Source organism: Pyxicephalus adspersus, chromosome 1 (assembly GCF_032062135.1).
Source record: "Pyxicephalus adspersus chromosome 1, UCB_Pads_2.0, whole genome shotgun sequence".
NCBI classification, from domain to species: Eukaryota; Metazoa; Chordata; class Amphibia; order Anura; family Pyxicephalidae; genus Pyxicephalus; species Pyxicephalus adspersus.
The window spans coordinates 177,474,291-177,499,692 of NC_092858.1; the positions used below are offsets into that span (position 1 = coordinate 177,474,291).

Consider the following 25,402-nt stretch of genomic DNA (forward strand, 5'->3'; position numbering starts at 1 on the left):
ACATGTCTATTCCGGTCCCTGGGGGGGTCATAGGACCGCTCGGTGTATATAGCTCAGTCATGGCCGCAGATAGTTGCCCCATGGGGCAATGACAGGAATGGGTCTATGGATTGGTTGAGTTGTCCTCCCCCCGTTCCTGTGGCCCTACAGATGGATCTCTGGGTGGAGGGATGAAGGGCCGATGTGTGGGGGGATTACCTGTCAGATCCCGGCCTGGTGTGAAATGATTGTGCCGAATAGACCGATTCCTCATCCATGCCTGGGGGAAAGAAGGAAAGTCCTATTAATGAGTATCGGGGCCACCGGCCCGTGTTATCACATGATATCTTTCTCCATATTACCGGGTGACAGGTGCTCTTTATGAACATTCCATTGGGCTGGATGACCTCAGATGAGGGCCCTGGCACGGGGCCACAATCCTAGAAGCTGTGTAGGAGCACCACAATGCTGGAAGGGTTCCAGGAGAGCTATTCCCAGCATTCCCCAAACTCCACCCATTGTGATCCCCCCACGGCTATCAATCTGGGTGAAATGTTCACTAAGGGGGCACTCCGTGTGTCCGGGGGTAACAAGATTCATCCTCCACATACAGTGAAAGCTGAAATATTGGAGAGATAAAATGGTCCCAGAAAATTCGGTGAAGACGTTCAGAGGTGACAAACTATAAATCTTACACCGGATATTGCTGATCCGGGAGATCCCGATGGTCCTGGGGGATCGGGGGGGAGGGGTCTATTATATAGGGATTTTTCTGGGTCATTGGTGGGTTTGGGGTTGTCGGGGTGCCGGGGTGGCATTGCCAGGTGTTGAGGGGCAAACGCCAAAACCCGGAGGCTTCACCTGACCTGAGTTACCCCGAATATCTCCAGACACAGCCGAGAAATCTAAACCCCGGGAAATAGGTCCAACCCAGATTTATGATACCCAGACTCCCCTCACACTATGTTTGGTTGTACGACCTCCTGGTCACCTGACTCCCCTCACACTATGTTTGGTTGTACGACCTCCTGGTCACCTGACTCTCCTCACACTAAGTTTGGTTGTACGACCTCCTGGTCACCTGACTCTTCTCACACTATGTTTAGTCGTATGACCCCCTGGTCACCTGACTCCCCTCACACTATATGCGGTCGTACGACCCCCTGGTCACCTGACTCTTTTCACACTATATGCGTTCGTACGACCCCCTGGTCACCTGACTCCCCTCACACTATATGCGGTCGTACGACCCCCTGGTCACCTGACTCCCCTCACACTATGTTTGGTTGTACGACCCCCTGGTCACCTAACTCCCCTCACACTACGTTTGGTTGTACGACCTCTTGGTCACCTGACTCCCCTTACGCCATGTTCGGTCGTACCACCCCCTGGTCACCTGACTCCCCTCACACTATATGCGACCCTCTGAGAATATCTGCCCCAGAACTCGGGGGTAAATTAGGGGCCCCGGTGAAGTCGGGGGGTCCCAGTTTAGGGTAAAGGGTTTCAGAATACCCCCCTAGGATCCAGTATGGTGTGAGGAGGTTCTGGAATTGTCATTATGTGGGCCTAGAATAGCAGTTTATGGGGGCAGGGCAGCAGAAACTTTGTTGACTCCCCCACAATGGTGAAATCTCTTCATTTTGCATTATACACAGAAATAAACCTGACAACCATTCAGATCACGTGGATCCGCCAGCCGCTATCTCTTTGGTGGGTTTGTGGGCGGGTCGACATTTTTCTAGCAGCAGAGCCGCCATCTTGTTGGTGGGATAGATGGGCTCTATTTCCCGGCGTGCTCCGCGCTCCGAGTGGCCGCCGAGTCAGAACGGAGATAGCCGAGCGGACAGATCAGGCTAAATCAATGGATGCCGGAAAAATGGTGCCGGTCGTACTGCTTCTTCTATGGGGCCCCGGGACCCTGAGCGCAGCGGAGGAGGAACTGTCAAGGGGTGAGTACTGGGGGAGGTAAATTAGTGGGGTAAAAGTATCAGGGAGGGTTATAGGGGGTCATATAGGAATGTAGGGAGGATACTGGGGTGGTCATACATGAGTAAGGGGGAGGGGCACAAGGGGGCTATACATGAGTATGGGGGAGGGGCTATACATGAGTATGAGGGAGGGGCACAGGGGGGCTATACATGAGAATGAGGGAGGGGCTATACATGAGTATGGGGGAGGGGCACAGGGGAGGGCTATACATGGGGAGGACTATACATGAGTATGGGGGAGGGGCACAGCGGGGTCATACAGTATTATGGGGTACAGATGTATATTACAGAACTATGGGGATGCGGGTATAAAGGGATGGGGGGTAAGTGGTGGGATCTTCCTATTGGGGGTAGGTAGGGGGGTAGGTGGCTCTGTATGAACTTTGCTCTCTTATTAGATGATCGCTGGTTCTCCTATCTGCATCGCATCAACAAGAGAGTGGGGGGGCAAACACCGTGCTGGAATGACACCTGCTATGAGGGGTAAGTGTACCCTGCCCCCCCACTAAAATCCCCCTCCCCCACCATACACTATATTGACCCCCACTATACCCCCCACTACTGAAAGTAATTATTGTTTCTCCCCTCCCCCCAGGGTCACCCAGCAGGATTTGGCTCCATTCCGCTCTGGGATTTCCCGCGATCTGATGAAGAATCTCATTGGCCGTAAATTGGGGACTCATTACCAAATCATCGACCACCGGCTGTACCGAGAGGAGGAGTGCATGTTCCCAGCACGGTGCGTTCTCAGGGCCAAGCATGATGGGGGTTATCATGGGGACTTGTCGGGCTGGTCATACATGATGGGAACACATCGGGCTGGTCATACATGATGGGGGTTGTTGTGGCAGTGTGGGGCTCCTCCTCATGTCCTCTGTGTTGGCTCCACAGATGTAGTGGGGTTGAACATTTCCTCCTGGAGCTTCTTCCTGATTTGCCGGACATGGAGATGGTGATAAATGTCCGGGATTATCCGCAGGTTCCTCAATGGATGACTCCGCCCATTCCTGTTTTCTCCTTTAGTAAGGTGAGTGGGGCCCTAAGAATAAGTTTATTGGGTCCAGGTCCCCACATCCTGCTGGGGCCACTGGGTCCAGGGCTGTAATATTTAATGATTTTTCACACACCAGGGCAGCTGGTGATTCGTGTGACACAGGAAGTTGAATTGTCTATACAAGAACTCCATGTGTCACCTGGCAGGCTGTATACCCGGGAGTCACCGTGCAGCGTATTCCCTGGGGTGTCCCCATAGCACTAAGCCCATCATCATTCCTCTGATTTCTGGAGCCCCCTGGTAAATGTTGCCGGCCCGGATTCTATTTATTGACCACCCTGATGGTTGTCACCCTTCCAGTATTCTCCATATAGCGGTGACACATACAAGGGTGCAGTATGTACATGTGCCTGACACTTATTCTTTTTATCTACAAGACATCAGATTACCGAGACATCATGTACCCGGCCTGGACATTCTGGGAAGGTGGCCCGGCCGTGTGGCCTATTTACCCCACAGGACTGGGGCGCTGGGACTTAATGAGGGAAGACCTGAAGAGGTGAGTTACCCCCGGAATTGTGTCTGGCTCAGTTTAGGAGACACTCGGGGCACACAGATGGGGGGTTCTAATTTTTGTTGTCTTACTCGTTGTGACCAGCAGGAGGGCAGCGCTAGGCCCGTCCCCTCCATACATACCCTGGGCACTGACCACTCACACATCTCTATGTTTGTAGGGCAGCCAATCGATGGCCCTGGGAGAAGAAGGTTGCCAGGGGGTATTTCCGAGGCTCCAGGTAGGTGACTGTTGGTGGCCGCCCATCAAATTAATAGAGGACTGCTCCGCCCATAATGAAGCCAAACTGGAAATGTATATTGTGGGGGGAAGTGGTCTGAATTCCTGATTGGTGGGTACAGTCAGCCAATCACAGCACAAAGATTAGAATCCGGTAACAGTCTGGGCTCAGGTTCCGGTTGCATGTTAGTGTTTGGTGCTGATTTCCCTCCTTTCCTTGGTGACAGGACAAGCCCTGAGCGGGACCCTCTCATCCTCCTATCCAGAGAGAACCCCGACCTGGTGGATGCCGAATACACCAAGAACCAGGCCTGGAGGTCGGAGAAGGTGAGCAGAAATCGTTATTAATCCTTATTATCGTTATTAATTAATTTCCCCTCTAATGTTCAATCTCTCTGCTGATCAGGACACCCTGGGGAGACCGCCAGCCAAGGAGGTGCCATTGGTGGATCACTGTGCCTTCAAGTATGGCCGCCTTCCTGTCTCTTCCACATATCTGCCCCATCTCCTTCCATCTTCTCACCTTCCTTATGGTAACCGTTCATCACTTCCTGTCCAATGCTCCATGTGCAGGGTGTGGCCTACTGCTTGTTCTCAGCTGTGGCTCGTCCCCTTAGTTCAAACTCCTCCCCTTACTGGAAGCCCCTCCCCTGAGATTCCTCTATTCTTACAGCTTAAACTCTCTGCACCTCCCCCCCTGTGCTAGGTGTCCCCTCCTCTTTACTTCCTCTACTTACCCCACCCCACTAACCAGCCCCCATTCCATTCTATTCCTTGTATCTGCTGTGACCCCTATACCCCCCCTTCACCTGTCTCCTTCCTGTAATGGATCTTTTCTCTTCCCCGCCAGGTATTTGTTTAATTTTCGTGGAGTGGCCGCCAGTTTCCGGTTGAAGCATCTTTTCCTGTGCGGCTCCCTGGTGTTTCATGTTGGGGACGCCTGGCAGGAATTCTTCTACCATCGCCTGGAGCCCTGGGTGCATTATATCCCCGTCAGCCAGGACCTGACAGAGCTGAGGTAGGAATGCCCATCACATGATGACACGGGGCCCATGGGAGGGCAGAGATGGGTGCGGGTTCTGTCTATGGTCAGGCCCACTCACTGGGGGTATAATTATCAGGATGGGGCACCAGTGAGTGGGCCTGACCATAGACAGAACCCACACCCATCTCTGCCCTCCCACACTCATCTCTGCCCCCCCACACCCATCTCTGCCCTCCTGCACCCATCCTCTCACTCCTTCCCCCCTCCTCCACTGATGCCCTCTTTTTTTTGCCCCCAGGGAGCTGCTGCAATTTGTGAAGGAAAATGATGATGAAGCAAAGAAGATTGCACAAAGGTACGGTGCCCAATCCCTATCTACCCTATTTACCCCATTGCCAATCCCCCTCACCATTTACCCCTCTCCTGTCCATAGGGGTGAGCAGTTCATTTCCCAGCACCTGCGGATGGAGGACGTTTCCCAATATTGGCGCTCGCTCCTCACTCAGTACTCCCAGCTACTGACATACAAAGTCCGCCGGAAGAAGGAATACCGGGAGGTGACCAGGGGCCCCGACCACCATGAACTCTGACCTCACTGGAATGATTCAGATCCCTCATGTGCTGCCATTGCCAGGTTCTGGGTGAAGTACAGAGATGTACAGAGAACACAACCCCCCCCTTCCCCCCAGGGGTACCAGACTTCCATCTACATCTACCTTGTATGAAATGAGCAATCTCTTCTGCTGTTCCTGGAAACCCTGCCTGTAGAGGGTGCTCTACTCTATCAGAACTCCAACACTAGATGGCGCAGGTGTACATCTCTGGCGGAAGGGAGGGGGGGGAGTCAACTACCTCTTACCCAAGAGGGTTCTGTATACATCATTCCTCTGCTGGGGGGGACAATGGTTGTACATGTCATTTGTATGCTAGGGGGCGCTCTTTTACATCATAACTGTGACACTATGGGGTGCTTGTGCACATGTGAATTGGGAGGGGGAGGGGGGGTTTCCTATTTACTCACCAATCTTGTTTTTGCCCAATAAAACTTTTCTAAGAATTCTGACATTTATTGTGTATGATGATTAGGGGAGGGCACTGGCCTAAGTGTGACCCCAGGGGGGGAAGAATAAACCCCAAAGGGGGTAAGTGTGTAAAGGGATGATGGCCAGTGGAATGTATCTGATCTGGGGCACCACAATTCCCAGCATGTCTTCCCCGGGTCAATGTCTGGATCTGCAGTGTAAGTCTATGGGAGTATCACTGCCCCCTGTATACCACCAATACCCTCAGCCATGGTTGCAGAATATTTTTGGATATTTAGCTTATGGCTGGCTCAGGGAGAGACTGAATGCATGGCCTGCTGGCAGCAATGCCTAATCTGTCACATCTACAACACTGACCATAGGGGGCGCCCTGTTCACACCAATCTTTCCCCAGTATAAGGGGTCAGTGTTATTGGGAGAACCCCTACCAGCACCTGTAGTATTATTGGGGGTTCCATCATCCATTATATTTATTAATATTGGGGATCAGAGATCACAGGTCAAGGAATAGAAAGATGTAATTACTACGAGTGACCATTAGATGGCGACAATAAGCCGTGCCTGAGCTCTTGGGATATGACAGGAGAACCAATCATCGCCTGCCGATTGTGCGGGAGCATCTGACGTGATGACGCAATACTGCGCAGGAAGTACTGAGGACGCCATTTTGGAAGAGGTGACGGGCACAGAAGTGGAGCGCATAGCATGCGTTCCATAGGGAGAGGTGAAGGAGACTTCTGTGAGTGACAATGCTGAGGGGGGGACGGTGCTGAATATAAAGAGAAGGTGAGGGGGGAACACAATACTGGGGGAGGGTCTCAGTGTATACCCTATATGGGGGTATCAATAGGTAAGTGAGCCTGGTAGGAGGTAGGTTGGGGCAGATTGGGGGATCTCAGCCTTGTTAATAATTCTTATTTTTTCTTCATCAGATGGCAGAAAACTCCCCAGCGGGGCCCCAGGGCCCCTTTACTCATCTCCTAGATTCCCAGTTTTTACCCCCACCAGATCTTCCAGAGAGCGGCTGGGAGAGAGTGCGAGAGCTGTACCAGCGCAAGTGAGTGCTCCGCGTGTCATGTGACCTGACAAATAGGGACAAGCCGGGCAGGTTTGGGGCCCCCCCATTTATTTACCATAAAATCTTCCAGGTTTTACACAATGTGTGAAGTTCCAGAATCCTCAGGCAGGGCCACAAATATGGCTCCGCCTCCAGGGCCCAACACTCCCCACCCCCAGCAGCATCCAACCATCTGATTGGCTTGCAGGTCCACCCCAGACAACACAAGACGTGGGGCGGTGCAGAGTTCAAATAATGGATCCCCCCCATATTCTTGGGGTGCAGGGGAGGAGTACAGGGCCACCCCCGAGGTGCCCTCACTGATACCCTGCTGACATCCTCTGTAAATCAGATTTGGACTGCAGTACATTTGGGGACACTGAGAGGAGGAAGTCTGGGATTTGGGTCACATGACCGGGGGAGCAGAGCATCATGGGACCAGCAAGGTTCAGCCCTGGGGATGGCTGTGCTGACTATTGCCCCAAATCTGTTAGTTGCCCCTAAAGAGGGTCAGGTGTGCAGTTCTGGGGATGGATCTAGGACTAATCATGGGTAACAGGAGGAGTCCCATGTCCGGGTAATAGTAGACGGGGGAAGGGATTTGGGGGGTAACCCCCAAGGTAGAGTCACCACTGAAAACATTCAGTCCAATATCTCCCAACATGTCTGATCAATGCCTCTTCAGATGATTTGGGGGTCGCGGCTCCGGGGGGTTCGGTACATTCCGGCAGGTGGGGATCCTCTGTAGTGAATTTATTGGTTGGACATTTTCAGTCAGCGGATTGGACGGTTGGATGTTTCGCGTTGTCCAATGAGGAACCAGAAAACAGATGATGGCTCAGGGATACCGACTGCTCGGAGGTCACATGATCAGGGCTCGGAGGTCACATGATCAGGGCTCGGAGGTCACATGATCAGCGCCCCGTGGTCACTCCGGGTGAAGGAAATGATTACACAGCTCAACAAAAACATTTTGCCAAGAATTCTCCAATATATTTATCTGAGGTCTGCTGAATCCAGAAATCACATCGGTTCCATTGGATCGGCTCTAGTTCTTGTGGTACCGGAATCAGAATAGACAAATGTTACACTAAAATCACTTTATTCTGTGTGCTAGGAAATGTTTGGTGAGCAGAGTTATTGTTTAGGTTCTGACCCTTAGCGCCCCCCGATGGCTGACCCCGGTACTGATCATCCCACCTAGGTGCATTTCTCACAAGATGAACCCTGACTAACCGATGGTTTCCCTGGGACCCATACAAAGGGAACCTCCCCTCCCCCCAACTGCCCCTTCACCTGACTGGGGCCTAAACTCCTAAATCCCCCCTGGCCTGTAGCATGTCGATCCGCATTCCCTGCCAGTCCTCAGCCTGATGAACTGTAATCTGCTGTGTGGGGTTTTCATGTTACCCGATGGATAATCTGCCCCATGGGTCGCCCCCCCATATACTTACCACTTGCAGATCAGGACTGACAGGAAGCCCCGGCCGCTGTCCCCTGACCCCGGAGCTCCTCTGGTTTACTTCTGGAGAGACAGAAACAGACAACCACATGGGGCAGCCAATTACCCCAGTATGACCATAAGGGCCTTGGGGGGTCCAATTACCCCAGTATGACCATAAGGGCCATATCAGATGACTTCCTGTGTCCCCATAGCTGTATATCAGGTGACTTCCTGTGTCCCCATACCTGTATATCAGGTGACTTCCTGTGTCCCCATACCTGTATATCAGGTGACTTCCTGTGCTTAGGCCCCCTCTTGATGTCCCCAGATTTGCAGTGAGATTTGGTCACCCCATTGTTACTTTCTGTTCTCCTTGCTGGAGGGGAAGCTGTAGCTGGGGATCTCCCTGCATTCTGTGACTCCCCCCTCCTCTATCATTACCCCATTGCATGGGGGCCACACCCCCCAGCAGCGCCTCCTACTGGCTGCACAATGTAAGATCTGAGGGTGTGGGTGGGGCGCCCCCTGCTGGAAACTAGCAAGTAATGCTGGCTCCACCCCAAGGGGCCCCAATATTATTAATAAACAGTATGTATATAGCACCAACATATTGTGCAGCGCTGTACAATGAATAGAGGATGAAGATGACAGATACAGGAGGAGGAGAGGACCCTGAGGGGAACTGTCATCTACCCCGGGACCCCCACAGCCCCCCTTTGTTCCATGAATGTCACCCCATTTCTGTCCTTCCTCAAATCTGTGACAACAAAGACACCCCAACCATGACCGATGTGATACCCAGAACATATGGGGGTCACCAGGACTATGAGGGGGTCCATGGGGGTCACCAGGACTATGAGGGGTCCATGGGGGTCACCAGGACTATGAGGGGGTCCATGGGGGGTCACATGACCTTAGCAGGGAGTGCACATCGGGGTGCGAGGGGTAATATACCACCCATCATATCCATTCATTGGGTGATTTTGCCCCCCGTGTTTGTTCTCGGGGTCTGAGGGGTAAATCTGGGGTGCAGAGCTCTGTGGTGTCCCGCTGAATAATGCCCCCCATCAGACATATCGGGGTATTTGTATTCTGCCCCTCCCCCCTATTGGTAGGGATTTGCCTCTGTTGTCACTAGGGCAGGATCAAAGGGCAAATCTTCCCATAGGGACCCCCCTCATCTGCACCCCAAAACCCCAGCTGGGGAAATAAGGGGGGGCAGAGAGGAGGGGGGGTATGGGCTGGGGGTGGGGGGGGGCTGTCACCCTCCTGGCTGTCATGTTGCCCCCCCTGCCCTGAGTGCTGACATGAGAGGGGATGTAGGCGGGGCCCCGTCTGATTGCCCCGCCCCTCCCCTTTACACCTATATAGGCAGAATCGTGTGGGCGGGGTCAGTAGGCGGAGTCACATGTGACAACCAATAGGGGAGGAGCGGGAAAAGGGAAGTGAGAGTGAATGAGAGGACCGGAGAGCCAGCGATGACCGAGCGGAGCAGGTGAGGACCTACCGACAACATAGCGGGGACACCGGACCCCACCACGTGACACACAACCCCCCGGGTGACGGGCATTCTGAGAGTAGTAGTTCTTCAACGGGCGAGGGGTGTCAGAGGGGACCCCAAATCACCCCCTCCCCCCCTCCAATCTCTGACCGATCCCAGCACCGTGACACCGGAAATAGGAGCCAGAGCCCCTCCCCCACCCTATTATACATTTATATAGCTCTGACATATAGTGTGGTGGTGTACAGGGGTCTCTGGGGGTATTATATTCCCAGAGGGTGTGAAGAGAGAAGGGGTGCAGACCTGTGTCTGGGGTATTATCAGGGGGCAGATGATTGGGGGGGTAATATATGATGACGATGCTGACATTTCCTCTCCTCACCACAGGTGGGCGCTGTTTGGAGTCTGCAGTCTGATCGGTAAGAAGGAACTGCCCAGACCATTGTGTCACCCCTCTTATTGCCCCCTCATTGTTCTCCTCCATAGGTACGCCCACTGATGTTTGGGGGGGAGGGGTAGTCAAGGGCAAATTATAGGTGGGACCCGCTTTGAATGCTGTTGAACACACTGACAATCTGAGCTCCCGGTGACCCCGATCGGTCAGCTGACATTTATGAGGGTGATACTTACCTGGGGTCAGACCTCAGTGGTGACCCCCAGAGGGGAGGCTGCACCCCACCCAAAGTCCAGGGGCCCCAGCAGTGGATGCAGGGAGCTGAGCACCCTCCCATTATATCTCCGGAGGGATCTTTGGGGTCAGTATAGACATTACCTATAGGGGGCACAATCCCAGGGCCCCATCCTGCCAGCCATACAGTGGGAGAGGGACGGACTGATGGCTGCACCCCCCTGACCCCCCCTTTGTTTTTTTACCCCTCCCTCTCGTAGTTTTGGGGTCCAGCGGGGCCCTGAAGGGAAGATTGAGGGCTTCGGTGGAGTTGCCGTGTGAGTTGCGTAAGCGGAGTCCCTCCATAGAGAACCTACTGGTCTATTGGCAGCGGAAAGTTGATGGCGAGGACGTCCTGGTGGCCGAGGCTTCGTATGGGAAGGTGATCACAACCAATCAGCATGAGACCTACAAAGGGCGGGCTTCTCTGAGCCCCTCGGGGGTGGGGAATGGGGACTTCACCCTCCACCTGTCTAACCTGTCACTCAATGACTCCGGCACTTTCACCTGTTACGTGTTTGTGGATTCACACACCGTCATCAGACTGCAGAATGACAGCACCATGCTGCATGTGACAGGTGAGCCATGGGGGCATATGGGGAGGGGGCAGCTGCACCACCCTACCTACCCAGGGGTATTGTTATTATTTAGGGGCCCTCAGGGGCCCATCATGACTGCCACCACAACATACTAAGTTTTTAGTACCCACAGCTGATTACAGCATGCCGATCATCACAAGGGCGGGGCCTATGGAGAAGACCACAGAGCTGACACTCACCTGTCACACACAAGGGGGCGCTCCTCAGCCAGACATCAGGTGGATAAATGGCAGTGACGGGATGCCAATACAGAATGTCCGAATCCATAATAATATCCAGAAGGACGACAACTTCATCAACGTGACCAGCACAATCTCCATCAATGTCACCTCTACCACCAACTTCACCTGTGTCATCCTCACAGCAAGCAGCAACCTCACCTCCAACACCTGTGAGTTACCTGGTCAGGGGCGGAGCTACAAGCATTGATCGAGAGAGACATACAGCCATTGGTGGAGTTAGGGATGTCATAAGGAATGGGGGTGGGGTTATAGGAGGAGCTAAAGTGGGAGGGCCTGTGAGACTAATAGGAGGAGTTATGGAAGTGATGGGAGGGGTTTATTTGGGTATTGGGAGGGGCTTTCAGGTAGTAGGAGGGGTATGGTAATATGGTAATAGGAAGAGTTTTAGTAGGAATGGGAAGGATTTGTAGCATAAAAATGGGGATTATAGTAATATGAGAGGGTAAATGTTGTGGGGTATTTAAAATGAAAACGTTTTATGGCAGATACCTCTCTGTTAGTATTTATAGGTTGCCCTATTCTATGCTGGGGTATTTCTCCACTGGTGGGGTATTTCTCCACTGGTGGGGTATTTCTCCACTGGTGGGGTATTTCTCTAGTGGTGGGGTATTTTTACTAGTAGTGGGGTATTTCTCTGGGGTATTTGACAATTTGTCTCTGGGCAGATATGATGGAGGTGACCGATGAGAATGCGGAATCGGAGAGTCGGCAAGGTGTGGCCCCGGCTGTGTGGAATTCGGTTCTCCCAGTGGTCATTGTGGGTATTGCAGTTGTGGTTGGAATGATGGTGCTGAAGAGACGATACTTGTGCCCCACAGGTGAGATGACAGATAATTGGACAGATTGGGTCTGTTGGTGATCTCACATTGGGGGTTGGGGGTCCCAGGACCTCTGTATGTAGATTTGGCTCTGATTGTCCCCAGTGGCCATTAATGGTCCATCAGCCTATCCTATCCCCTTTAGGAGGCCCCCTGCTGGAGGAACCCTGTACTCCCTCATGGTATTATCCCTCCAATCAGGGGCCAGGGTCTATGAGAACTGATCCTGGGGTTCTGGTAACTCATTCCATGATTTCTATCATTCCAGGTTGTCCCCCACAAGCTGAGTACCAACAAGGAAAGGCGGAGGTAAGAGGCGACCATTGTTCTGGGGGTCCTGGCTATGATAAGTATTATATAATCTAATGTTCTGTCTCATATTCATGCTCTAATAAGGAAATATTATAGTATATGTCTTAGATTGTGACAAGCATGTGAAAAGTTGTTTGATCTCCCCTGCCACGGCAGATATTGAGGGTCCTGTACCCATTAGTAGCCATTGGTAGGTATTAGTACCCATTAGTTCCCATTGGTAGCCATTAGTAGCCATTGGTACCAAATAGTAGGCATTGGTACCCAATAGTAGCCATTGGTACCCTGGTATTGTTATTAGTGTGGTAGTAATGTATATATTGTCACCCTCATGTAGACCAATCAGATGTGAGGAGATCAGCAATCCATGAGAGACAACATTGCTCCATAGACATTTGGGGAATCCTGGCCTACACCCCCCCAATCTGTCCGAAGACTGGATGAGCGAACCCCCCTTCCCCAATGGGGATCAAGAGGGACATCATCTGTTTGGGTTATCAAGAGATCCAGAGATAGAGCACTGCTAGGTCTCTGTTGTATTATATGAGAGCCAAAGACCACGCCCACATCCATGTTACATCATGGAGAAGATCAGGACACAGACTACGCCCACATTGTTGTCATGGCGAAGATCTGGACATAGACCACGCCCACATTAAGTCATGGAGAACATCTGGACATAGACCACGCCCACATCGACATGTCATAGAGAAGATCCAGGAATAGATCGGTCCCAGGTTGTTATCATTGTAATAATAAGCTACACCAGATTTCTGTATATTATAATGAAATATAAGGCAGTATTATGGGGCGGGGCTATACAGTACTGGGAGGAGTTATATACTCAATAGGAGGGGCTACAAGAAAATTGACTAACCACATAACAAGGTTACAGAGGAGGAGTTAGATGTGTGATGGGAGGAGCTAAACACTAAGATAATGTATGAAAGATTGTGGGAGGGATTATAGGATAATGGGAGGAGTTGAGTGGGAGTGGTTATGAATGGTAATGAGTGTTGGATTGTCAACTAATGGTATATGACAGTGGGAGGAGTTATGTATGGTAATGAGAGGTTATTTAGGTAGTGGGAGGAGTTGTGGGAGTGTTTGATTGGCAGTGGGAGGAGTTTAATTTATTCTAATGTACCTCTGTATAGTCTCCGCCCCCTCTCAGCAGTAAATTGGGATATTCTGGGCTAATTATTCATATTTTGGGACAAATATTGGGAGAATTCCATATCCCCCTCCCCCATCCTCTGCATTAATTCGGGAAGATGCAGCATGCACTGGGGAGAGCTTATTGCAGGAGATTCCCTGATGGAGCCATGTGACCCCTAAGATGTGGTCATGTGATCTCCAATGTCACATGACCAAGTCAGGGTGTCCCCATCACTGCCAGTTTCAGGCTTCTGCACTTCGTCCAACCCCTCTGCTTAACTGTAACTTTCATTACAATGGTGGGGAGGGGCAAAGTCTTTAAGCTGAGGGGTCCCTGTGGGGCCCCTTTTTTGGGGGGAGAATTTGGGGAATTCTGGGCTCTGCTACAACACAACATGTCTGAATGAGATCCCTCCCCAGGAAAATCCCTCCAGGGGCAGCTAAAAATAATCATTGCCTGGAAATTCCCCATCGGCCAACTGAAAGGGAAATCCCATTGGTCACCCATAATGGAGGGGGAAATCCCATTGGTCACCCATAATGGAGGGGGAAATCCCATTGGTCACCCATAATGGAGGGGGAAATCCCATTGGTTGCCCATAATGTTGGGGAATTTACCCCCCCCCATGGATGTTGCCTCACTGCTCTGTATTGTTTTTTTATTTTTATTTTCTGATAATTATTTCAGCTACTTTCATCTCATCTGAAGAAGTGAATGTGACATTCACCAAATATTCACTGATTGTGAATCAATCACGGTTACTTGAAGTACACTGACCTATTATAAGGCCAGGCAGGGTCATGTGATCACTGTTTTGTGCTGAACTCTAATGACCCTGCAGGCCACGCCCACAGACCCCTCCCCCATTGCAATGTACATTGTGTTTGAGGGGAAATACACGAATAACAAATCATCACTTTGTCTGTCTTCTTATTGGCCGATAACTTAGTTACAAGGGGAGGGCTGGATGTAGGATGGAGCGCCATCAATGGACTTCAGCAGGAATTACACCCCTAACAGCCAATCCCAGTCTGACATTACAGAGATTGTACAATCCGATTGTATTATGTGTGACCGGGCCCTCCCCCAATTCTGCGTTCTCGTCCAATCATATTGTAAGGAGTATGGCAGGCTGTCACATGATCAGGTCACACTCAGCCAATGAGATTTATCCCCCTGATAATCACATGACAACAGCCTGGAAACTGTGCGCCCCGTCCAGACTGCACAGCTACCGCAGTGATGGGGGAGGGGATTGGTGGCACATGGAGGAGAACTTCCTGTTTTGCTGGAAAGTCCCGACACGTCTAGAAAGTGAGAGCTGTCCGAGAGGAAGTCACATGATCTAATGGGGGGGAGGGGGGGTTCTCCTGTGGGTTTATTTTTGGGGTGACATTTGTAGTAAGACTTCCATGGCTGGAGAAGGAGAGCATTCCCCCGACTCAGCATTGAGTTTGCCAGTGTGTGGTGACCCCGAGAAAGACCCCCACCCAATGTGACTTTGGCTCCACCCTTCTGGATCACATGACCCGTCACTTCCCCTCCCCCTTTCCCAGGTGGAGGAGGCCACAGATTGGCTGTGTGAAGGAGAATTTATTGCAGATAGAAGTCTCATAGAGAATACATTCGTTTTATTGTCACGTGATCTCCCCGGAGTACTGTGATTGGCCACATCGGGGACGGCAGGCGTTGGGTCTTCACTTTGAGGTCAGTCTGATGACGTTGGACACCATGGAACCGATTCCATCGAAGATGACGTGCAGGGGGGCCTGACCCATGAAGGCCGGCGTGGTGACAACCTTGTGTGCCTGGTCCACATGGGCCTCGTGGAGGGAAGAAGTCAAGGGAAAGAAAGACCAGTGTGACCCCCATACAGACACACCCTCCCTTTGGGACGTGGGTGACCCCCATACAGACACACCCTCCCTTTCGGACGTGGGTGACCCCCCCAGGGATGTGGGTGACCCCCTACAGTCCCCTCACCCCCAAGGGACGTGCATGACCGCCATAAAGACCCCCCAGGGACGTGGGTGACCCCCATACAGTCCCCTCACCCCCAAGGGACGTGCATGACTGCCATAAAGACCCCCCACCCCCAAGGAATATGGGTGACCCCTACACAGACCCCAGAGGAGTCTGTGTAGGCATTCTCGGTGGCTCCACCCAAGAACCCCCCAGTGGCATCCAGGCTGCTGAAACTATTGTAGAGAATGATGGAGATGTAGAGCAGTGTGTCTCCTTCATACGATGGACATTTCCATCATCTGGGGGAATGTCTGGGTTTCACCACATGGGCATGGGTGGAAGGGTAAGGGGGCAGATATTGGAAGCCATGCAAATCACCAAAGAACCTAACATACCTCCAGAACCCACCACTTCCTGTGCCCATCGAACTCCTCTGACCCCTCTGCCCCTCCCGGGACACACAGAAGGATATATTCACCTCCTTTGTGACGTGTTTTCCTCCCATGGCTTGGATGGCTTTGGAGGTTCCACAATATGGCCACTTCCCTCCTTGTTCTTCTTCCTGCCCCACCGTCACCTCCACCCCGGGGATCACCTTGGCAGCGAGGACGGGGGCAATACAGCACAGCCTGGAAGGGGGGAGAATAAGAAGGGGAACAAACATCATCCATGGAAAATGGAGTACCACCCACATGGCACCCACCATTACCACAAAAGGTGGGGGACCCCCATAACCCCTCAGTGGCCACCTACTCACCCAATTGGCTTCTTTGCGTTCCTAAAGTCCTGGAGAACGCGCTCCACCTCACTGTGGACACTGCACGACTCCCCATCCACTGCAAAGGAGGAGCTAGGAGAAAGGGGGCGGAGTTAGACCAACTAAAGGCCAGAAGATTATCGGGGTCACAACATTGAGGAGCAGCCACAGAAATAAAAGAAATGGGGATTTGGTATTGGTGCCCCTTTTCACATTGGCAGTAACCCCAGGCTTTATTAACCCCCCCCATATATGGGGACAGGGCCCCCCTTAATCATCCTCTACCTTGCCTCATGGCTTCAGCTTAATGCCAAGGTAAAGGCTGGCAGCTCATACAGGGAGTACCCAGCACTCCCAACATAAAAGGGGGGCGACCCCCAATTACTGACCCCCAATAGTTACATACCCGGGGATCAGAACGTTGTTCGAGGAAATAAATTCTGAATCACTGCACAATCACCAATCAGATGCTGAAATGTTTGCCCCTCCCACTTCCCCCAATATGGGGCATTTACCCCTTATGGAGGGTGGGCAAAGTTTGGTGTGGATGGGGCCCTTGGAGTTCCCAGATGGTAAATCCGCCCAATGTTGAAGATTCCGGACATTGGGTGGGGGGACCTCTGATTGGCCCCTGGGGGGGATTTGATTCATCTGGGTTACGGGCCCTCAGTGTAGTTGGGGTACAATCACCGTACAATCCTCGGGCTGTTTGGAGGGGCTGAGATATGAGGAAGGATAGAACTATCCCGGGATTGGTCAGTCCACACCAGTGGTCCCAAACCTTTTGAGGCTCGCGGACCAATCAATGCGCGGGGAGCCGTGTGTCCCCACAAGAAGCTTCCCCCAGAGTGACGTCATGATGCCAGAACCCCCTATGCAGGGCCCTTCTCCTGACCCCGCTGATGGGTGCACAACGTTCTGACGTTTCATTGGTCCAGGAAGGTCATGTGACCCTCTTATTACTTACAGGTTCTTTGCTGCTCCAAACCCCCCCGGGAATATAACGGCATCGTGATCCCGGGCACTCAGCTTGGACAAGGCCGCAATGTCCCCACGAGCCAGGCGAGCCGACTCCACCAATACGTTCCTGCAGGGGACACAAAACACCATAAAACACTGCCCCCTAGAGGGGGCAAATACAGAGCCGATTTGTGTGATTGGAATGATACCAAGTGCTGGGGGCTGACATTGTGTGCGATGGCTCTGCAAGGAATATTAAACCCCACGAAGATCCCACCTACCCACCCACCCACCTACCTGCTGTCCTGGCTGGGCTGCCCCTTGCTGTGATCAATAACGTGCATCTGAGGGATGTCCGGGGCAAACATTTTCACTTCCGCCCCCTCACGGCTCAGGTGGACAAGAATTCTGCAGGAAGAAAAGTTGGAAGGGGTTATGGGGGGGTGGGAAGGGTCAAAGGAAGGGGTCAAATGAGTCCAGTCAGCGGGGTCACATGACAGGGTGATGGCAGGATGGGTGATGAAAAGTTGGGGACCCCGGGATGGAGGGCCCTGTGTATATGGAGAGGAGCATCAGATTGGACTAGACGGTTGGTGGGTGGGTCAGTCGGTTGGTTGGTTGATTGATTGGTTGGTGGGTGGGTTAGTTAGTGGGTCAGTCGGTGGATGGGTCAGTCAGTTGGTTAGTCAGTCGGTGGGTCGGTCAGTCAGTCGGTGGATGGGTCAGTCAGTTGGTTAGTCAGTCAGTCGGTTAGTCAGTCAGTCGGTTGGTGGGTGGGTCAGTCGGTTGGTTGGTTGATTGATTGGTTGGTGGGTGGGTTAGTTAGTGGGTCAGTCAGTTGGTTAGTCAGTCGGTGGGTCGGTCAGTCAGTAGGTGGGTGGTTCAGTCAGTCGGTTGGTGGGTGGGTCAGTCAGTCGGTTGGTGGGTGGGTCAGTCAGTCAGTCGATGGGTCGGTCAGTCAGTTGGTTGATTGATTGGCGGGTGGGTTAGTAAGTGGGTCAGTCAGTCGATGGGTCGGTCTGTCAGTCGGTTAGTCAGTCAGTGGATGGGTCGGTCAGTTGGTTAGTCAGTGGATGGGTCGGTCAGTTGGTTAGTCGGTGGGTCGGACTCACGCTGAGGCTTCATGGATTTCTGTTCCATCATAAACTCCGCAGCCGGACAGAACCTGCAGACAGATGGGGGAGGGGTCAGTAGGTGATGGGAGGGGCACAGAATACCCTGCGGGGGGGATTCCTGGTCCTAACCCCATATAGGTTTCAGCCCCATCCATGGCTGGGGGTCAGGGGTGACTTTTGAGGCTTTTTTACCCCACCTGTAAGGGGTCCATCAGTTTTGGGGGTCACACAATGGGAACAGAACCTTCAGAACTTCGCCGGTACAGATTTCCCCATTAGAGGCTGATGGTCCATAGAGGTCCTCATATAAAGTGCTGGGAAACACAGCTGGGCCATCACTGCCAGTCTGGGCCGGGAGTCAGGCAGAAGGGTTCCTGCAGGAGCCGGTGCCAAATAACTAGGAAGGGGGTAAATGGGGGGCACGGAGTCCGGTGTGATAAAGCCTGTGGCAGGATCACCTCCATACCATATGATAAACCTGGGTATTTACCCGGTAACATTTCCTGCAATACCAGAGAGGACCCGGCCCCATCAGGTAACAGCGGCGGGGCCCATAATGCCAAACACACCTATGGTCCTGGAAAAGGACGACTTACCTGGGGCAGGAAACCCTTACACCCAGAACTGGGCACTACAGGGAGCGGCACCCCAATACCACCGGGACCCGGCCAGGGACCCCCAAACTGGGAAGGGACACCAATACCACCGGGATCCAACCAATAAGGGATCCCAATACCACCAGGACTCAACGAAGAAGGTACCCCAATACCCCTGGGACCCCCAAACTGTGAAAGGACCCAACCAGGAAGGGGCCCCAATCCAGGTGATAGTTCCCAGGCCTAGTAGTTGCTAGGTGACAGCAGAGCCCGCACTGTACATTATATACACGGGGGGGGGGGGCGATGTCACTGATATTGGCTCTGATTGGTTGGCTCTTAGCTGTCAATGAATTCATAAATCGTGAGACATCGTGCGTTAACCTACTGGGAGAAGATAAGGATCGGTATATGCAGGCGATATTACATTGCCGGAGCAAGGACAGGGGATACAAACCACGGCCACCCTGGGGGAGGAGTTTCTCGAGCTGCAATGGAAATATCGGGGGCCCCCGAGGAGTGGGAGCATCAACCGAGAGCACCGGGCACCGATCACTGCCATTTCACCTTCACCGCCGCCGCTAGAGGCCGCCACCGGGCATAGATTCTCCTAGCCCCGCCCCATTCACGCCACTCTCCGCCCACTGACATCCACAGCTGGGAGAACATAATGTGGCCCCGCCCTCTCAGCCTCCGGACTCCGGAAATATGGCGGCTACTGCGGGAATCCCCATAGCATTCACATGTAAATGTAAAACACTAGGGAACGCCCACAAAACACGAGGGGCGGAGCTTTGGCATGGAACGCCCCTGAATGTTTTCACACCAAATTAAAACACAGCGAGCGGACCCCGCCTCCTTCATCGACTGTTCAAGTGACCGGAAATAGTATGACCGCCATATTGTTGGAGTCCAAACCTGCTACCGGAAGTCTTGTGCCCTCATGCCCCGGCGCTCCCCCCTTCTCTGTGCCCTCATGCCCCGGCGCTCCCCCCTCTCTGTGCCCTCATGCCCCCGGCGCTCCCCCCTCTCTGTGCCCTCATGCCCCCGGCGCTCCCCCCTCTCTGTGCCCTCATGCCCCCGGCGCTCCCCCCTTCTCTGTGCCCTCATGCCCCCGGCGCTCCCCCCTCTCTGTGCCCTCATGCCCCCGGTGTTCTTGCCTCTGCAGGAAGTTTGTGGTGTGCAGGGGTTCGCTCGCTCTGATGTATTTTGCCCCGGGGAAGAGCCGGGAATTTAATGCCTTTGCTTTGGATAAAACCTTCTATGGGCCCTATGATGAGACGACCTGCATTGATTGGACGGATGATTCCCGGTAAGCGGCTGTGATTGGTGCTTCCTCTGTGTTCCTTTTCTCTTCTGCCTCCAGGTAACCCCTTTGTACCCCCACAGGTGTTTTGCAGTGGGCAGTAAGGACATGAGTACCTGGGTGTTTGGTGCTGAGCGCTGGCAAAATCTCATCTATTACTCCCTCGGGGGTCACAAGGATGCCATTGTGTCGTGTTTTTTCCTGGAGGGCAGTCTGGACGTGAGTATTGGCATCATGTGACCTGAAGTGGCCCTTATAAATATATAAACTCCCCCTCCTCTATAGCCCTCACCTGAAGAATATTACCCTTATGTCTGGGGGGGCAATATGGGGAGCTGCTGAGGATTTATCTGAGGAGGGGCAATAAAGTGACCTGGTAGATTTGTCATTACCTTTAGCTCCTGCCCCCTATGGGTGGTGGTGCCTGGGGTCCGGATGTGCTGATTATTTGCCCCTTTCTCCCCCCAGCTGTACACAGTTAGTGCAGACGCTGCTCTGTGCATGTGGCAATGTGACACGGAATTGTCCCAGCTTCTGCCCCGAGCACCAAAGAAGAAAACCCCCGAGACCGAAGACAACATGGGGGAGGAGAAAGGGGAGGAGATCAGAGGATCAGCCAATCCCAGTGCAGAGGAGAAGGTTGGAAGAGTTCGCTACAGCAGGACCACCAGGTAAGGAGATGTAGGACCCCCAGATATAAGGTGCGGCATGCAGCCCCTATGTGGCCCTTGTGTCAGCTCTGATCTTCCTGCAGACATTACTTCAACAAAGAGGCCGACTTCACTGCGCTCACCGCTGCTGCTTTCCATAAGAAGCTCCACCTGCTGGTCACTGGATTCTCTTCCGGAACTTTCCACATCCACGAACTCCCGGAGATCAATCTCATCCACTCACTGAGGTAAATACCCAGCCAGGTGTGCCGTGACACCCAATCACTCACACCCTCTCCATTTGCCCCCGCTCCCCCCTTCTGTTGCTGAGACTTTTCTTTGTTGCAGGAGTTCCTGGACCGGCGTAAGATGACAGAATTCGGTAGCCTGGCCCTGATAGATGAGGGTGCTGGAGATGAGGATGGGGTGGCGCTGAGTCTCCCCGGCGTGCGGAAAGGTGAGCTCATCCCTGGACTGTTCGGAATATTTGGAGGGTCCGATATGAACCACTAACTGTCCTCCATTCCCCCAGGTGATATGAGCTCTCGTCGCTTCAAACCAGAGATCCGTGTGACGTCCCTGCGATTCTCCCCAACAGGTTAGTGTACGGGGGGCTGTGTACCGGGGGAGACGTCAGTGTTGTGTATGGGGGGGGGGGGATTTAATAGTCACTCCCTTCAGGTGCAGTGACTGCTGATGACTGAGGAATGTTATTGGCTGTCAGGTTTGTGTCACATGACCTGACAGATTGTCATGTGATTTTGTGCTGTATGGCAGCTCCACCTTTTATTGTCTTTCAGGGCGGAGTTGGGCGGCCACATCCACCGAGGGTCTTCTGATCTTCTCTCTGGACTCCAGCTCGGTGTTTGACCCTTTCCACCTGGACGAAGAGGTGACGGCGGGCAGTGTACACCGGGCCCTGCGAGCAGCCCAATGGACTCGAGCTCTGGTGATGGCGATGAGACTGAATGAAGAGCGCCTCCTACAGGAGACTTTAGAGAGTGTACCGTGTACTGACAGTGAGTACAGGAAGTGGGTGTATGGTGGGGGATGGTGATGGCTCTGCTTGTCTCACCCCAACATTTCCTCTGTTTTGTATTTCTTCAGTAAAAGTTCTCTGCTCCTCCCTGCCGGATCTGTATGCCGAGCGGCTGCTGGCCATTTTGGCGTCACAGATTGAGCGATCGCGGCATCTGCAGTTCTATCTGATTTGGGCCCATGAATTGCTGATGCAGCATGGACAAAAGATAAAGAATCGGTAAGACGGTATAAATCCCAGACGGGATGGCAGTAGTGTATGAACCCCCCTGGGTTTGAGGGGGTACTATCCCTGAATTTGGGGTGGCTGAGGGTCCCCTGGGTTGTGTGCCCTCTGTTGGGCTACAGTGGGTACTGTGCGTGCGTCCTCGGGGTTGGGGCGGAGGGTTGTGAAGGGTTCTATGTGTGTCCTACTTATTTAGCTTCCTATTTATTTTCTTGCAGCTCAGTTGCCCTTTTACCCGCCATTCATTCTCTGTCCAAGAGCATCCAGAGTCATTTCAATGATATTTCTAAGCTGTAAGTACCAGGCTTCACCCCTAGGTGGTGTAATTCTCACCAGAGCAGAAACCATTTTATAAGATTTAAGCAGCCTCCCCCCACAACAAAATGCTTGGTACATACGGGGTGGGACTCGATCCGTCCCAATTGGGGGGCCTGGAAGGAACCAGAAAGAACATGGACAAGGGTATAGTGGCCCCAAATGAGTGGTAAATACAGCTGGGGCCACAGATTGATTACTATTTGTGGTTCTGCCTCCAACCCTGGGACATGGGGGAGCATCAATCTGTGTGAGTGACATCCATGGTTCTGCAATGAGTGAAGTTCGGGGCCCCGGTCAAATATTTGTCCTGCAGGAAGTGCAGTGCACACACAAAAGCCTTCCCCCGAAACTCCGCACACACGAGCAGCGTGTGGTAAAACATGGATTTGGGGCGTCCTGGACCCCGGGGCCTGCGCCAGCATAGCAGCAAGTAGAGCGAAGTAGTGTACAGGGCCCGGTAAATTTATAGATAATTTGTCAGGAAATACCCCACCCCCCTCACTTCCTATTCCTGTCAGAGCCCTGGGTGTTGCCCACATCTTCCTCCCCCACTGGGGCAATTCCTGCACCGAGGAGCAGATCAGTACAGGTGAGTAGCAGCAGAAAGGGGCGGAGCTTTCTTTACACCTGGATGGTGCAGCAGCCAGCAAAAAATGAGATGCATCAGGCACTGACCAATCATAGCCCTGGGAAACGTCAGCCAATCCCAGGTGAGGAGTAAATTGCGGAGAGGCTGATGTTTGATGACGTACAGCGGAGTGCCACCAACATGGCCATCACCTGGGAGCTGATAGAGGAATAGGGAACATGCAGATGGAGCTCTGCGGGCGCTCAGAGGCAGATTGTCAATAAAGATTCCACAATGTCCGACCCCACCCCCAATATATACATAATACGTGTTTGGCTCCTCCCCTTTCCACTACAGCGATGTGTCATGTGACATTAACCTCCAGCACATGGTCGTCCATACTGGGAATGACGAGGATTTGCTGCCCCGCGCTGCTGTTACTGATCTGCCCGGCATAAAAGGGTTGTAGCCGGGGCATGAGGAGTCCTTTCTGCTCTGCTGGGGGCCCCGGAGAGAGAGTGCTGCTAGGAGCCCGGCCACTAGGGGCCTCACAAGGGTCTTCCACTGACACGGAGTCATTGTCCATCCAACTGTCTGTGGGAACAAAATCAGAGAACAATTAACCAGGAAATCTGATCAGCAGATGATGGGGCCAACATACCCCTTTTAGGTCGTTGTATAAAAATATATAAAACTTCCACACTTTTAGTTTATTATACCATTGGGATATATAAGTTAGGACTCCCTGGACTGAAATGGGTCCAAAGGGGGGTAAACCCCACTCCCAGGAGAACGGACACCAAGCAGAAGGAAAGTCTGGTGTCCAGGAGAGTGAATCTTTTCACATCCTCTAGGTGTGGTTATGGAGGAACCCTGCCCCCACATTGCATATGTTACCTTTGTGATTTTGCTGCGATAGGTTGGAACAAATCTTTGTGGGATTCAGAATGCCCAACATTCCCCAGAAGCAGCAATGATGCGGTGAATGTCAGCTGCACCTCCCTGGAGCAGCAAAGCCGGGGGGGAGGGGGCTCCGGGTTGTATTGTGGCCTCAGCACTACTACTTCCACCCACCTCCCCGATTCCTGAGCTGGAGGAGGGGGTGGCACATATCCTTTGGGTACCTTTCTTTCTGCCCCCTGGAGGGGTAATACCCTGGCTCAGCAGTCTGCCCATAACATATAGTATAGTTGGAGCTAAGCTAGATGCAGGGAAGTGCAGGTATGAGATGCATGTGACCTTAAACAGCCAATCACCAGACCTGAACATGGTCACATGGGGGGGCACCCAGGGAAATTCTGACACCCTATTACACCACCATCACATCCCCCGATGTCTTGGGCTGCTATTCCCAGTGGGTGAATCTCCATCTCCCATTGGATTTGGTTCCTCGGTGGCCCCATACACATCCCACAACATCATGAAAGAAATACCCCGCATAGCACTCATCATCTCTTTATTTTACTCGTAGTTCTCTGTAAAGGAAGGGGTGATCAGACAGGCAGCGACATGATAGCAATCTAAGTGTTCACACATAGCAAGCCTTCCTGGTGTACAGACTGCATGAGGAGTGCGGAGGGACAAATACTACACGTCTCCTCCCATCACTCCGTGTGAACAGCCCCTACATGCAGTATCGCCTCCCTAGGGGTGATATGTCAGTATGGTAATGCATGGGACCATCTCCGGTCATTACATGCTAATGTTAGGATCTAATGTTCTATATTCCCTGGCAGAGGCAGCCATATGGACTGCACAGGTAACAATCGGGGCAGCAGTCTTCCAGGGCCACGTGGAACCATCATACGGGAGGAGGTGTGGGGGGTCCGAGGTATATGATGGACTCCTCTCCCATCTTCTTCAGTAAAATAACGGAGTAGTTGTGTAGTTTGTAACATTCACATTAGCTGCAGGTTTGTCCCAGGCAGCAGAGCATTGTGGGTAATGATGAAATGTGTGCGGACACAGTATTGGTGACTCCATGCTGGAACATTCTGGGGCCAGGGGCCCGGCTCAGAGTATATAAGAGTCCCCCCTCCATTAGCTGTGACACGGGGATTGTAAACTAGAACACAAAATGGAAGCGGAAATAGGAAAGGGAAGCCATGGAGGAGACAGATCAGGAACGGCTAAAGATTGGGGAATCAGGGTGACGGAACCATCCAGAATTATGGAGATCCGGTGAGATATGGAGCAATGATGTGCAGGGGGCAAATCAGATCCAAGAATGGGGGATAATTCTAGGTAAACGGGGGGTAACAGATCGACTGATGGGGCAGGATGGAGGGTAACAATTACAGGATAAATAATGGGAGGGCT

General features: G+C 52.6%; 4 protein-coding genes across 6 annotated transcripts; 3 read left to right on the forward strand and 1 right to left on the reverse strand.

Moving 5' to 3' along the window:
* The first annotated feature begins 1,192 nt into the window (after window positions 1-1,192).
* POGLUT1 (protein O-glucosyltransferase 1) lies at window positions 1,193-5,712 on the forward strand. Of its 2 annotated transcripts, XM_072398502.1 has the most exons (11): window positions 1,221-1,931; window positions 2,369-2,453; window positions 2,566-2,709; window positions 2,862-2,997; window positions 3,402-3,523; window positions 3,699-3,758; window positions 3,985-4,084; window positions 4,164-4,222; window positions 4,608-4,775; window positions 5,041-5,097; window positions 5,176-5,712. In XM_072398502.1, the coding sequence occupies exons 1-11, from the start codon at window positions 1,604-1,606 to the stop codon at window positions 5,330-5,332; spliced, it is 1,416 nt and encodes a 471-aa protein (XP_072254603.1). In that variant the 5' UTR covers window positions 1,221-1,603; the 3' UTR covers window positions 5,333-5,712. The 2 variants fall into 2 exon arrangements, 1 of the variants encoding a protein (XP_072254603.1); XR_011919003.1 differs by lacking the exon at window positions 5,176-5,712 and having other exon boundaries at window positions 1,193-1,931; window positions 4,164-4,290.
* A 4,000-nt stretch (window positions 5,713-9,712) lies between these two features.
* ICOSLG (inducible T cell costimulator ligand) lies at window positions 9,713-13,225 on the forward strand. 2 transcript variants are annotated; one of them, XM_072398503.1, is made up of 7 exons: window positions 9,713-9,781; window positions 10,175-10,206; window positions 10,676-11,032; window positions 11,157-11,444; window positions 11,961-12,113; window positions 12,382-12,422; window positions 12,763-13,225. In XM_072398503.1, exons 1-7 carry the CDS (start codon window positions 9,765-9,767, stop codon window positions 12,775-12,777), a joined length of 903 nt encoding a protein of 300 aa, XP_072254604.1. In that variant the 5' UTR covers window positions 9,713-9,764; the 3' UTR covers window positions 12,778-13,225. The 2 variants fall into 2 exon arrangements, with proteins under 2 accessions (XP_072254604.1, XP_072254605.1); XM_072398504.1 differs by having other exon boundaries at window positions 11,166-11,444.
* Window positions 13,226-15,162: 1,937 nt separating this feature from the next.
* On the reverse strand, window positions 15,163-19,597 carry GATD3 (glutamine amidotransferase class 1 domain containing 3). The gene is made up of 7 exons (XM_072398505.1): window positions 19,435-19,597; window positions 18,379-18,431; window positions 17,564-17,674; window positions 17,274-17,393; window positions 16,307-16,399; window positions 16,022-16,178; window positions 15,163-15,410 (listed from the first exon to the last, which is right to left on the reverse strand). Exons 1-7 carry the CDS (start codon window positions 19,537-19,539, stop codon window positions 15,282-15,284), a joined length of 768 nt encoding a protein of 255 aa, XP_072254606.1. The 5' UTR covers window positions 19,540-19,597; the 3' UTR covers window positions 15,163-15,281.
* A 270-nt stretch (window positions 19,598-19,867) lies between these two features.
* Window positions 19,868-22,490, forward strand: PWP2 (PWP2 small subunit processome component; the record flags this gene model as incomplete). Its single annotated transcript, XM_072424103.1, is given in 9 exon segments — window positions 19,868-20,289; window positions 20,367-20,502; window positions 20,752-20,954; window positions 21,038-21,181; window positions 21,275-21,390; window positions 21,466-21,531; window positions 21,734-21,952; window positions 22,041-22,191; window positions 22,416-22,490. Coding segments are annotated over 9 exon segments (1,532 nt in total), but the record flags the coding sequence as incomplete, so codon positions are not given.
* Window positions 22,491-25,402: the final 2,912 nt, after the last annotated feature.

What these genes read in the sequence shown, in the direction of transcription:
- ICOSLG (XM_072398503.1), top strand. An exon ending in CACCATGCTGCATGTGACAG is followed by an intron (nt 11,033 to 11,156) that starts GTGAGCCATGGG and finishes CTAAGTTTTTAG; the next exon opens with TACCCACAGCTGATTACAGC. An exon ending in ACGATACTTGTGCCCCACAG is followed by an intron (nt 12,114 to 12,381) that starts GTGAGATGACAG and finishes CTATCATTCCAG; the next exon opens with GTTGTCCCCCACAAGCTGAG.
- GATD3 (XM_072398505.1), bottom strand. Translation starts at nt 19,539, where the DNA reads ATGGCAGTGATCGGTGCCCGGTGCTCTCGGTTGATGCTCCCACTCCTC. An exon ending in CAGCCCAGCCAGGACAGCAG is followed by an intron (nt 17,394 to 17,563) that starts GTAGGTGGGTGG and finishes TGTCCCCTGCAG; the next exon opens with GAACGTATTGGTGGAGTCGG. An exon ending in ACGTCACAAAGGAGGTGAAT is followed by an intron (nt 15,411 to 16,021) that starts ATATCCTTCTGT and finishes TCTTCCCTCCAC; the next exon opens with GAGGCCCATGTGGACCAGGC.
- POGLUT1 (XM_072398502.1), top strand. Translation starts at nt 1,604, where the DNA reads ATGGTGAAATCTCTTCATTTTGCATTATACACAGAAATAAACCTGACA. An exon ending in ATGAGGGAAGACCTGAAGAG is followed by an intron (nt 3,524 to 3,698) that starts GTGAGTTACCCC and finishes CTATGTTTGTAG; the next exon opens with GGCAGCCAATCGATGGCCCT. An exon ending in AGGCCTGGAGGTCGGAGAAG is followed by an intron (nt 4,085 to 4,163) that starts GTGAGCAGAAAT and finishes TCTGCTGATCAG; the next exon opens with GACACCCTGGGGAGACCGCC.